The 13,256-nt window shown below is 39.9% G+C and overlaps 2 protein-coding genes across 3 annotated transcripts; both read right to left on the bottom strand.

The window, feature by feature from the left end:
- Positions 1 to 3,637: 3,637 nt before the first annotated feature.
- LOC135621938 (LOB domain-containing protein 36-like) lies at positions 3,638 to 6,072 on the bottom strand. Of its 2 annotated transcripts, none has more exons than XR_010490963.1 (2): positions 4,346 to 5,646; positions 3,638 to 4,202 (listed from the first exon to the last, which is right to left on the bottom strand). XR_010490963.1 is itself a non-coding variant. In XM_065123569.1 (2 exons), exon 2 carries the CDS (start codon positions 5,171 to 5,173, stop codon positions 4,403 to 4,405), a length of 771 nt encoding a protein of 256 aa, XP_064979641.1. In that variant the 5' UTR covers positions 5,174 to 5,189; positions 5,715 to 6,072; the 3' UTR covers positions 3,640 to 4,402. The 2 variants fall into 2 exon arrangements, 1 of the variants encoding a protein (XP_064979641.1); XM_065123569.1 differs by adding an exon at positions 5,715 to 6,072 and having other exon boundaries at positions 3,640 to 5,189.
- A 4,345-nt stretch (positions 6,073 to 10,417) lies between these two features.
- LOC135586819 (transcription factor HHO2-like) lies at positions 10,418 to 12,556 on the bottom strand. Its single transcript, XM_065126932.1, has 5 exons — positions 12,234 to 12,556; positions 11,915 to 12,135; positions 11,400 to 11,826; positions 10,988 to 11,064; positions 10,418 to 10,877 (listed from the first exon to the last, which is right to left on the bottom strand). Exons 1-5 carry the CDS (start codon positions 12,442 to 12,444, stop codon positions 10,635 to 10,637), a joined length of 1,179 nt encoding a protein of 392 aa, XP_064983004.1. The 5' UTR covers positions 12,445 to 12,556; the 3' UTR covers positions 10,418 to 10,634.
- Positions 12,557 to 13,256: the final 700 nt, after the last annotated feature.

Raw genomic sequence — 13,256 nt, 5'->3', positions numbered from 1 at the left:
TCAAATGATATAGTCTTTTGCTGAAAGAAGAAGATATATCTTGCATGCCAAAGAACCCACCAAAAAGGTCCCAAGAGTATCTTAATTCTATGTCTTCTGAAGCATGCCTTTGTGGGGAAATGTCTTCTGCATCTATTCCCATACTTTTGAAGCTAGAGAACAATGTAAAATAAGATGTGCAACAATGTATGTGAAGAACAACAGCAGGGTCTGTCCTCTGTCCTGTGCTGGGCTGTCTCTAGTTAGGATCCTTATGTGGATGACTAATCAAGAGAAGGCTTTGACCTTAACAGTGAAGTGTAAAATTTCTAGCAACTCCACCATAATTGAAAACCTAGAAAGATAATTACATTGTTTGATCTCCCTGAGGATGAAATCTCCAATTCCTAGTCTCCTTTGCAACAAAGGACCATTTATCAGGAGGTTGAAGTTGTATTCACTTTGGAAAGATTCTGTCAGTGATATGCAAAGTCTGGCATCTCAAGTTCTATGACTCCAATCACATGTATAGCAAATGAGATTTGTGCTATGCAATCAGATGAAGGTTATAGACAGGCACCTATCAACCTATATATCCTTACAAAACCTTCTCTCTTAGCAGCCAGGAACCTTCTCCCAGTACCATAGAAGGACAATTAGACAGGAAGTGTATTATGTTTTCTGAAGTAAATTAGCCAAACATTTAGAACCAAACTAAGGAATTCAGAAGCATTTGCTAAATTTCTGCAAAATACTAATAATTATTTTACTGCATATTTATCGAGGGATTCTCCAGTAGATTACATGTGTTTTTCCTACTTCCTTGTCTGTAATTAGAACACAGGCAATCCTTATCTGATTCTGCTATTTTAGTTCCTCTAACTGTAGTCAATCTTCTCCTGTTTATAACACCAGATTCATGTGCTCCACATCAACTTACCAACCCATATGGGAGCTGACACAGGATAAAAAATGTTCACACAGGTAACTTGTAATTCCCAATTTGATCTAAAACTATGAAAAGAAAATTGACAGTATTTGATGTTGGAATTTGGGGATAAATGAGAAAGTTATCTATAATTAACAAATTCTGTCGGGCTTTGAAGATTTCTGATCTTGAAGACTTGCATTTTAACAAGAATGTACTGGAACAGTGAGGTGGGGATGGCATTGTTAGAGAAACGACTGAAACAGTCCCTTGATAGATTATCACTAGTCTACTACTATAAATCTACTGATGAGAAGCTCTCATCATTCTCCTACCTTTGTGAATATGCACAGGTGCTCAACAGTAGTTTAAAACAAGGTATATGATTTTGAATAATATCGTTTGGTATGGACGGTGTATACCGATACGTGGACTGCTCGCTACCGGGCAGAACGTTTAACATCACATCGTATCAGATGATACAGGGTTATGTTGGATGGTAACGATCGAAATTTCGACTGTTACCACCCGGCACAACTCGGTAACAATCGAAATTTGATAACGGTCGATTTCGACCATTACTACTTGGTAACAATGTTTCAACGATCAATTTGACCATTGGAGCCCTTTCTCATAGGTTTTTAAACTCTTCTTCTCTTATATTTTACTCTATTTCACTCTCATACTCTCTTAAACTATCTCAATTTTTTTTTCTCATATTTGCGCTCTCCTAAACTCTATAAAACAATGATTTCTGAATTGAATCAATACTTATTTAGGAAGATTAAGATGAAGAACTTTCTAATCAAGAATTATATATTCTCTTTCTTTAATTAGAGGTATATATATATATATTATTTTTATGTATTTTCAGATGATTTTACACCTAAATTAGGTGAACCACTCGGTATGTCCTGACGTACTGCTCGATACATAGTATCTTACCATATCGAGTCAAGCTCGAAATATCAATACGATACGGTACGGTATTTCAATCCATGGTTTAGAGATGGTCTCGATGAGAGATGACATATAGTTAGGTATACGAGAGGTGCCTAACTTTGATAGATATTTGAGCTGTCCCGCTATGATTGAATCTTTCTTTCCAAGAATCTAAAAAAGAATTTGACATGCTTATTTACCAAAAGGACAAAGATGGATTGTGCAAGAAGCAAGATGTGAATGAGCAAAACTACTACCATATTGTAGCTTTTAGATTCTGGTGAATGTAACAATGGCTATATGATGACCAATTTGATGTTTTCTCAACCATGCATTGAATTATATGTAATGATCAGAATTGAACAGTCTTCTGTCGACAGAGTGACGAATGCTATTATGTTATTTTCATGGATCTGTACTTGTATGCTGCACTATTATGTTGCTTTCTTGAGACACAGACAAATTCACCAATCTCCTTCATGCAGTGAAAGCTCCAAAATTGTTAGGATTAAATGAACCGATATTATGGTGTGCGATTAAGAATAACAAATAAATATTTTTTGAACAGATTATTATGTTTCATTTGTATATTTAGTTGTAATTTTTGCTGCAGATGTAGCAGAAGGTGTCATCTTCTGAAGGTAGACAACTTCCAGCAGAAATAGGAGATTGATAAGAAATTGCCACAATGAGTCAAACTCCAATGAGGCATGGCAAAGTTCATGAACCAATAAGCATACAAGTTGTTGTCATCAATAAAAGGTTGTTTCTCATGATGGCTTATAAGACATGACAGTTCCACTTTCTCTCCATATCTCATACCAATATATTTCAGTGATCTACAGTAATGCTGAAGAACTTATATGTCATCTCCAAGGGTGAAATGATTACATCTTATGTTATTAAAGAAAAAGAGCAACAGCAGTTGCAATACCCTCAATGGCTGGCTGTTCTTGAAGCAAACTCTTTGGTATCAGTTTGTATGTTTGATCTCTTTGCATATAAACTGGGTTATGAAAGAAAGAACTCATAATTCATGATTAGTTTGATAATTGGCTGTAGGTTTTAAGAGCTATGGGGTGTTGGTGATTGGACTATTTCCAAACCCAAAAAGAAATTAAGATAAAGCTTTCTCTATCTTTAGCTGCTTGAAATAGGGACTATTGAAATAAGAAACACTAAAACTTCTATGCTGGTATATATATTTTAAAGCTAAATTCATTTCAAGAGGATAAAATCTAATTGGTGAGTAACATAAATGTAACATGAATCTGATCTCTTCCATTCTCTAACATAATATTTTGGGTTTCTTTGAGAACCTGGTAGTATCACTGGCACAAGTTCCTTCACATGTGATGTTACTGCTGTACCTGGGAATAGATTTCCAGTGAAGACCTTATCTTAATTCATTTGGTAAGATAAAGGATCAAAAAACATAAAAGAGAAGAGAGGACCATGGCAGTTTTGACTTTGTGTTGCTGAAATCCATGTGAAGCAGAAGAAAGAAGAGGTTGCACTTATTAGCAACCACAACACATTTTTTATATACTGAGCAAGTCAAGGTGGAAGGAGGCATTGTACAAATCAAAAGAGAGATCAGGCAACTTCCAAAGTCTTTCAAACCCTTCTGGTCGAACTACTGTACTATTGATCAGGCAACTTGAGAGATCTTCTTTCTCGGGAAGATCTTAGCATTCATTCAAAAGAACAAAAAGAAATGTGTTAACTGCATAGATATATAAAGAAATCTGCACTCAGATCTCCTCCAAATCAAAAGAATTATTATACCCATGAAACTTAGCATTTGAAACCTAAGGAGTGTAGCCAGATAAGCTTCTTTATAGAGTACAAACAGCACTATCAAATCCCTCAGGCAGCCAGTGCAAACAATAAATGAAACACCAAAAAAAGATTCAAACCAGAATGATTGAAGGGGAAGAAAAACTGAAGGCAAAGAAGAAAAGCAAAGATACCAGCTGGTTGTGGAGGAAGAAGTGATCCATCCATATATAATTAATGATATCTCAGAAGGGAAGGTACTGCAGTCACATGAACCAACACACTGCAGAAGGCAAAATGACTCAACTGGGGAGCTTCAAGAGGATGACATCTTCTTGATGACCAAGGCGAAGAGAGAGGCAATGTTTATCTGACTCCATTTCCGCTGCGAACTACTGCTTATGACTGCTACTTCTGCACTGTAATCCTGCACACCATTCACTTTGCTTGTTCCATTCGACAGTCTTCCCTCCTCCTACATCTCCTATGCTCGACGGTGCAACAGGGTATGATAGCTTTCGGCTCATTGAAGAGATACAATGTAATAGGGACTTCTCCTGCCTCTTGAAACACCCTAATGTCGATCATCTCATGCACATAACAATTTAAATTAAAATCTATTTGTAAATGTAATTGAATGAACGGTGTAGGTTGCAGAGACATATGATTCAGTCTATGTAGCCTATTGCATGTGTGATGTGAGAGGAGAATCCGCACCTCGAGGTGGGAGAGGTCTCAAGACATTGCTCGTTTCGTCGTTCTCCTTTGTTTTCTTCAAGCAGAAGGGTTTACTCCGCTCCTCCCCTCACCCCTAGCCTTCGCCCATAGTCGCTCAGCGTATTGCTGAGGTTGCGGATGCCGCTGCTCTGCTGCAGATGGGCTGTTGAACAGCTGTGCTGAGACTGTAGCCACAACTGCAGCGCCACCGGCCATCCGATCATACCCCTGGATCTGTGGGTAACTGGTGAACATCTCCTGCTCTCTTGCAGCCACGGGGGTTTCCACTGCGGCCTGGTGCATCTCTGGCATTTGCTGCCTTTGATGCTGATGCTGCTCGCTCATGATCAGCATCTGCCCCTGGGGCCATGTAGCAGGCGCCGAGAGTGCCAGCCCCGTTCCAATACCCATCCCCCGAATCCCAAATGGCGACGGAGAAACCCCCTGTAGCTGGTGATGGTACTGATGGGGAAGATTGGGCCCGAACGCGACGGGGCCAATGTAGGTGGAGAGCTCCCGCTTCGCGTTACTCAGATCATGCTGCACCTCCTTGAGCTTGTGCTGGAGGAGGTAGATATAGCCGACACACCCGTGGACGGGGTCACGCAGCCGCGCCTCCGCCTCGTATGACAGTGACGCCACCGCGTCCTCGCGCTGCTCTGGGCGGAGTTGCTTGAGCAGCTTCGCGACGTTGCTCGCCCCGAAGACTCGATGCACGTTGGCGAACTTCGCCGGCTGGTCCGGCGGAAAATGTGGTGCAAATATGCACTCGGGCGTGCACTTACGCCTCAAGAGCTTGCACGCCGCGCATGGCGAGCTCGACGACATCGCCCTCCTTACTTCCCTTGAAACAGCAAAACGAAAGCATGAATCGAAGACGCACAGAATCCTCATCCGAAATAGCGAACCTAAGAACAATCAGATAAGCTTTTGTCCTCTTGAGGAAGAGAAAGTAAGCCTTTTAGGAAGAATGATGACAAAAAAGCAATAATTAGGGTTAGGGTTTCTTGTAATCATTCCAAAGGATGTTAGGACTGGCATCTATGACAAAGCTGTTCGACCTAAAGGTCCAACCAATAGCTAGATCTGGGTGCAAGAAAGTCTTCATCTTCTTCACTCTCTTCCTCTCGTGTGTGATGGAAAGCAACTACGGTTAGATCAGCGCAAACAATCTGTAAATTCGTTTCCTTATCTCAAATCAGGAACAAAAGAAAACCAAACCAAAACAAAAGACACTAAGATCAGAGAGAAAGCGCTGAGGAAGAAGAAGGGGAAAAGAAGAAGAGCATGAAGAGTCTTTGTTTATGGTGAGAGAAAGAGAGAAAACGATAAAAGAAAAAGGAGAGGCAGAAGAAGGGTATTTGTTTACCGACGACTCTGTCTGCCTTCAGCCCGCTTGGATCGGAAGGATTTCCGCCACTTCCTATGGAGAGGGTAGGTTGCAGATCCCAACACAAGCGGAGAAAGAAGATGAAGAGGTTAAAAATAAGGATATAAAGCAGGAAGGAGGAGGAGAAGTACGACTAACTCCAAGAACAATAATTTTCTCTCCTCTCCATGGCATCGACGTCAGCCAACTCTCATCTCAACTTGTGCACGACTGGATGATCCATTAATGCGTCTGTTCCGTAATAATAATAATGGAAATGTTGCAAGATCATCTTTCATTCTGTGGTGTTCCATAGGGATAACCATGCTCATTCTCTTGCCATCTATCTGGTTGGAGCCAGCTTGATCTGCCTTATTCCTGCTTCAAACCTCAATCTCTTTCCATTCTGCTGGAGATAATTAATGTTAACAACTGGAATTTTTTGTTTATGATCTTTTCTATGTTCACAAAATTGCATGAACCTAATCCAAGGATTCATTCACATACATATTTGGTGATTTCTGATATGGTAGAAAGGGAATATGTCTCCACAAGAAACTTAAGTTTGTGAAGTCAACTATTTCTTTAGATAAGATGGTGAAATTTTCTCTAGTAGGTGATGTAATGTAGACATATGGCAAATGCCTAATGTAGGTTACATGTTTATATTAGTAACACATATGAGTAATGTAATCCACATAGGGCCTGCAATAATGTGCCACAAAATGGATTAAATTTTGAAACTTAGTAATCCAAAAATAGGAAAAAGAGAGCAATAGTGTCTTCATCTAGTAAGACTGAAACTCTTGTTGGATCACATGTTTTTCTCAAGAGAGAAAAGGAAAATAAAAGGTCATATGATTAATAAGTATATATTTTTTTTCTTAGAGAAATTTGATATTACAAATATATAACTTAGATTCAATAGGTACATGTTCATGTTGGTAAGTGATGGAAACCCATCATGCTTTTTTAATGATCATATTTATGCATGCTTCCACTGTTGTTTTAGCAAATCAAATAGAGGTGTGTGACACACATGGAATGTGAAATATGTGTAGGATTTGCCTACTTATCATCATAATAGCATTTTTCTAGCCTGTTGAGATTGAATGTGATGTATATGTAAATTACTACACACAGTTGCAAGGGACCTTCATTATTGCTCAGAAAATTACAAGGCTTGTCTCAGTATATCAAATTATGAAAGGATGACTGTCGGCATACTATTTTGATATTATTTTATGTTGTCATCATTGTTCTTGATATAATAATATATTTATCTTTGTGTAAAATATCTGTGTTGAAGGATAAAGACCACTTCTTTCAAAATTTGGTAATACAAGCTTTCAATTTTAACCAATTGATTTTTCTTTTCTGTTCTTCCTAATCAACATAATGATGAAAATTTGAGATATTTATAAAAATTCGACCCGATTTTAAGTTGCTCCTCAACCTCTATCTTAATTAAGTGATCCGAAACTCAATTACGATAGAAGAAGACTAAGAAGAAGCAAATTAATGAGCCATTGAGGTATTCTTAAACTCAATAATTAGATTATAATTCAAACTTATAACATAGAGCAGTTAAATGCTCAATTTTTATAATTATAAAGATTTTAATTTAATTTTTAAAAGTATAATGATCGGGATACTAAAGATAACTAACTACAGAAGATAATATTATAGGAGTAGACTCAGTAGATTCGACAAGTATTAGTAGCAGCACTAATAAGGTATATATAGAGTATATCATTAGAAGATGTGGAATGTTCAGCTACACAAACTGGTGCTCCATCAGCATCATCTGTCATCATCTTCTGGGCATAAGAAATTCTATATGTTTTCGGAAAGTTTCTTAAAGATATATAGTGCTTTTTAGTAAGCCTTAACAATCATGCAATGAGTACGAAGAGTTTCATTTGAACTTCCTATAAACATCGGATTTGCATAAGATTTTTGGGCTTGGAAAATAAATTCTTACAAGATTTCTTTTATAGATTTCGGTCAGTGAATCAGATCTGCCTACAAGATTTTATGGAAAGCAATCAATCACCAAGAAAAGAACTTTCTTGGGCATGTTTTGAGAATCTCACACTCAAATCACCACCACTTCTTTTGTAGGTAATGGAGTACACCTTGCTACTCCATATGGGTCTCCACTTGCCTCTTTCATAGGGTCAAGAAAAGATATTTGAGCTTGAAATTGCATTATTCTAGCAAACAAAGATGACCATGAACGACTTCATCAGAACATGTGATCTGCTCAAGGGAACAGCTTCTTCCTTAACATAGCCAATGAAGTACAATGCATCTAATCCTAATTAATATCAATGTGGCATAAAACTCCAGCAGTAGCTGTTTAATTTCTTGTCCTCAACTAAAGTGTTGGAAAAGGCCATAAATGATCCTCGCATTTTTCGATCTCTCTGAGGCTTAAGCTCGATCCGATCGACACTCGATGGAGGTCCAAATTGTAGCAAGGCTGTGTGCGATACAGAAAGCAATTTTGAAGGCTAGATATCAAGAAAAAGATTGTAGATTCCTAGAGACACAATTGTAGTTGTGGGCTCACTACATCTCGCACAGGTGATTCGGATCTTTGCATGCCACCAGTGAGAGTGACACTTTTTGTCCATTACCACATCCTTTGGAAATGGAATATAAGATATGGGTTTCACCTTCAATGCATGATCAAGCAAAGAAGTTATAAGCAAAAGGGGCTCAAAAAGAGTGTTTCATTGTTCTTTTCTCTACTGCTACTGCTGTCAATTATGATATGGATCAGAAGGTGTGAACAGGCAACGATGATGATTTGGATGGCTTCAGCATTTTTCTTGATTGAAGGGAAATGGAATAGTGACAGTATCTTTTGCACTATTCTTGTCAGATCACCTTCGTTGTTGTGAATCCATGAAAGCTTTCGCAGTAGTGGCTTTGGCCATCGATACCGATGGCCAGTTGCAGAACTGGGTATCTCTCAACATCTAATCCCTCGGGAATACCACTGTCTGGTGGAATAAGAGAGTCTGAAAAGACGGCAACGTGAACAAAAGAAGAGGCCAGCCAAAGAATCTATCATGTTCAATTTGTTGAGGCATACAAGCAGCTTTTCCACCTCCTGCTGATTCTGTATTAAGAGACTTGAGTAGTCCTCATTCAGGAAGATGGATGCATGACAGCAAGTAAATGAGCTGGAGACAAGTTCAGTAAAGTAGTGTGGAAGTGTCTCAGATGGCAGCATGCAAGGTTATAGGCATTATACTGGCAAACAGTCAGCAGAATCCACGACAATATCCAGTTCACCATGCAAGCAGGCATGACTTGGTTTTGGACAGGAGGCCCTACTCCACCTGAAAAGATTCTTGATGCTGAGAGGCATTGTTTCCTGGGCAGATGCAGAGGATGGAAACTTCTGTTCAAAATATGATAGATGTAGCACAAGATGGAAGATGAACTTGATGAGAAGGAATGAGGCAGAATCACAAGCAATGCTTTACTACTTCTGTTGGCAAAGCATTACTACTTCTAAGAATTAATGTAGACTTCCGATACTGAGAAGAACTTGTTTAATTAGCTTTTTCAGCATAAAAAGAAGAGAGGAAAATATATATCAGTAAAGAGAGAGCATTTTGATTCTTCAACTGATTAAGATATGAAGGTTTAGTGTAAAAATTCATCAAGAGTTGGCATCTAAATTGTGAACAAATGACAGTAGACACTGAGTGGTATAAAATGATCTGAAGTTACATGCTGTGAATTAATGCAATATTGACATTATAGGAGAAAGCTGCACCTTTTGGTAATAGAATTGACATATGAACTCATGAACAGAATATGATAGCAGAAGATGACACTCCAACTGACCAAGAAAAAGGGATAACAAGAGAAGAATGATGAATATATTATGGGCACAAATAAGACAATGTTATTTCGAAATAACAGTGCTTATCATATGTCGTAAAGGAGCAAGTCAACGGATTATAATGCAAAGAAACTTAATGTACTTCGAAAACATAAAGTTCATTGAATTAGACAAAGGAAACTGAAAACAAAAAAAAAAGAGTTGTTCGATATCCAAATAAAAGAATACTGATATCACAAGATGAAAAAAATGATTCTGGAGAATGCTCATTTCAAGTAACCAAATAGAAGAATACTGAAAAGATGACACAAATGAGACAATATTCCCTCGAAGATGGGAATGATACTCATAATCTGATATCATTAAGGAGCCAAATAGATTCAAGAAAGCAAAGAAACTCAGAACTTGGTCAAAAAAGATGAACCAGTGGTTTAGGCAAAGGAACTTGGAAAGAGCAGTTTATATCCAAACACCAAGTTTCTAACAGCTTTACTCCTGTGCTTCCGACTTATCTCACACTAGGCTAGGAATTCAGATCACTGAATGAGTGCCAGAGTCTTAATTACTCGATAGTATCAGCAACAACACCAGATATCATAGCCCATCTATCTTGAAGCACACCAAATAGCAGAAAAGAAACTTGAACAGACCAAGTTTTGGCCAAAATTTGAGTACCAATCATGTACAAAACCAGCAGAACCTTTTTATTCTAGGGGGAAGTGGCACAGCATTGTCAAAACAAACCTCAGTTTATCCAATAACAAAAGTTAATTAAAGAGGAAAAACTAACAGTGCAACACTGCCCAAAAGTCTCATGTGAGGAGGTCTAGGACTCCTCTTCGACAAAAACTATCCCCCATTTTTCATTTAAACATGAAATTATAATCCAATCAGACCAGATCCTGCCCTGAATTATATCAGCAAAGACCCCGATATCTATATACATATAAAGTATTATGTCAGTCTCTTGAAAGTGCACCTAAAATTCTCTCTTCGGGTTGTACCTCTCATATATCAAAAGCATCCTGTTAATTATGTTCAATGGCAAAATTTTCTCATCTCAAGTTATAGTTCTCTGACTTCTCATCTACTTCCTCACAGCTATCTCCAGCATTAGCAGAGATCGCATGGTTAGAATTAGCTAACTGAAGAGGGCTTTCAGGAGAGCCAGAGTGGGAAGCACTCCGTGGTAAAGTAGTGTAGTTCTCATCAGGAACACACAAACCTCTCATAACCATAACCGGTTGGCTAATAGAAGATGTAGCATTAGGCATCTTTCGAGTATGCAGTCGGTATTTCTGAAAATAGAAAACAAGATTCTCATGTCAATCCACCACAACAATCATAAGGACATGATAATTAAGAATTAGGAAGTCATGACGCAATCGATGTAGAATTTAGGAACCACCTGCAGATGGCTTTTCACTTCATCATTGGTGAGACCATCAACTTTCATCAGATCTCTGATCTGCTTCGGAGTAGCCACTGCATTAAGAACAGTTACAATCAGTTCAGTGGGAAAGGAGAAAATTAAAGGATAAAACAGTGCACAAAATGCAACTGTGATCAGATCAATATTAAGGAGAATTGTAAGTGCCAGACCTATAACCACAATTTATGAAGAGAAGCTTTATTCAGATTGAACTATCACAATATTAAAGGAGATTAAGCTGCCTATTTCAGATTTGTGCTACCATATTTTTTTTCCTCTACCTATATAGAAATGAAATAAAAAAATATTTCCTAAAATCTCTCCCTTCCTCATGAATTATGGAATAAAATTATGTACATATTACAGAAAGATAAGATTTTAATTTAACCTTGAGGTCCACCGAGCTGTTCAAGAGCAAGGACAAACCGGCGATGGAGCTCCGACGACCAGCACCGCCTCGCCTTCCTCGGAAGCTGCTGCTGCTGCTGCTGTTGCTGCACCTGCAAGCTGAGGTGGGCACCTGAGATCGTCGGAGCTGACACCGGAGCTCTACCGACGCCCTTAGAGCCCGAGCCACCAACCGGGTGGTCCTCAACGGTGGCAGAAACAGGGGAAGAAGCGCTGTTGCCTGCAGGTGACAGCAGGGAGAGGTCAGGCAGCATCACCGTGGTCTTCGTCTCCTCCTTTGATTTGATTTTAGGGCCGGATATGCCCTTAAAAGGCACGAACGCGCCCCTGCCGTTCAGGCTCGTGGATTCCAAGAACAAGTTATCCTCCTTCTCCTTCTCCTCCCGCTGATCCCGGCTTCCACTTCTCTGACATCACAACCAAATGATCCATTTAAGAGAGAGGAAACGAGAATCTTAATCCAAGAGACCACCTTCTAAAACTGCCTCTTTATACCTCTTCTGTAACGTTCCTATCACTGTCGCTCTTGTCTTCTCGAGAATTAACACTCCACAGCTGAGCAGAGCTCATCCAGCTCATCTTATCCTTGCAATCTGCTTCCGGCTTCAGCCCTCCCTCATCCTCGCGCTTACGCTTAACGGGAATGACCTCCTCGAAGACATGCGTGGGCCTCCCATCCCGGCACTGCTTCAGCTCTTGCTTCAAACCTTCGATCACTGCAATCCAGAATAATTCGTTCTAAAACCATAAAGATCCGATTTTTAAACCATAATCGACCCCAGAAAAATCTAAAAACGAGAAAAAAGAAAGATACAGTCGGTGAGGAGAATCATGCAGAGAGGGAGCTCGCGTTTGAAAGCCTCGATCTTTCTCCTCTCCTCTTCTAAGCTTCTCACGTACTCCTCCAGCTTCGCCACCCTACCGTCGCCGCTCTCGAGCGCCGCCGCCTCCTTGAGTGAGCCGCCGACGGCTCTCACGGCACATAGATTCAGGTCCAGTACGACATCCGCCACCGCAGATCCCATCTCCGGCCCGCCACGGCCCCTCCTCTTCTCTCCTCTCTCCTCTCTCCTTCTCCCTCGATCTCTCGCCCGGATGCGAACGAGAACAAAAGCCAGCCACAGGGAGAAACAGAGGGGACGTCCGTTCTATATAGAACACAGCGCAAAAGAGAGGAGGAAAAGGTCCGGTTCAGGCGAACCGGGCGAGGGGCACAAAAAGACCGGACAAGTATCGGGCTCGAGTCGTCGCGTACCTAACACGTGACGCGTCCCGTTTCCCGCGGCGGTCCGACTCGCCGAGTCGGCACGGAATCTTATTCCTAATTCCATTTTCTATTTTCTTTTCCTTTTATTCTAATTTCCCTTTTCTCTTATTTTTTGGAGGTGCCGTGAGTTTGGGTCCTCTCGTTGATTCTAATCTCTTTTATTTTTTATTTATATTAATTTTACTTGTAGGACAAGTAAGACGGCGTTGGATGAGGTTCACATCTTCTCTCCTTTACTCCAAGGCTGAGAATTACGTTAGAGATTATTCATATCACATCAATCTCATCAAGACAGTGCAATCAAAATAATGCATCCAATTTCTACGTAAGGTGATCACAACAAACATATTTCCAACACATCGTTGTCACACAATATATGATCGTTATCATACAACGATCACGAGGAATGGCTTTATGGTTATTTTGTGTAAATGTGAGAGGCAGTATAGGGAAATCAGGTGGCCGCGAAAGCTTGTCCGAGCCGATAAATGTGCGTCGCGTCGCGTACGAGAGTTATCGGATCCCCACGGAATAGGATCGCGCCACGTGGTAGGATCCCTCGCAGGCTTT

Source organism: Musa acuminata, chromosome BXJ2-9 (assembly GCF_036884655.1).
Source record: "Musa acuminata AAA Group cultivar baxijiao chromosome BXJ2-9, Cavendish_Baxijiao_AAA, whole genome shotgun sequence".
NCBI classification, from domain to species: Eukaryota; Viridiplantae; Streptophyta; class Magnoliopsida; order Zingiberales; family Musaceae; genus Musa; species Musa acuminata.
The sequence above is the reverse complement of the archived record's forward strand: the minus strand, read 5'-3'. Positions and strand labels throughout refer to the sequence as shown.

Coding starts and splice junctions, on each gene's coding strand:
- LOC135621938 (XM_065123569.1), bottom strand. CDS start 5,173: ATGTCGTCGAGCTCGCCATGCGCGGCGTGCAAGCTCTTGAGGCGTAAG.
- LOC135586819 (XM_065126932.1), bottom strand. CDS start 12,444: ATGGGATCTGCGGTGGCGGATGTCGTACTGGACCTGAATCTATGTGCC. Junction 11,065..11,399: donor ACAGCTCGGTGGACCTCAAG/GTTAAATTAAAA, acceptor TTCTTAATGCAG/TGGCTACTCCGAAGCAGATC. Junction 10,878..10,987: donor AAGTGAAAAGCCATCTGCAG/GTGGTTCCTAAA, acceptor TTCTATTTTCAG/AAATACCGACTGCATACTCG.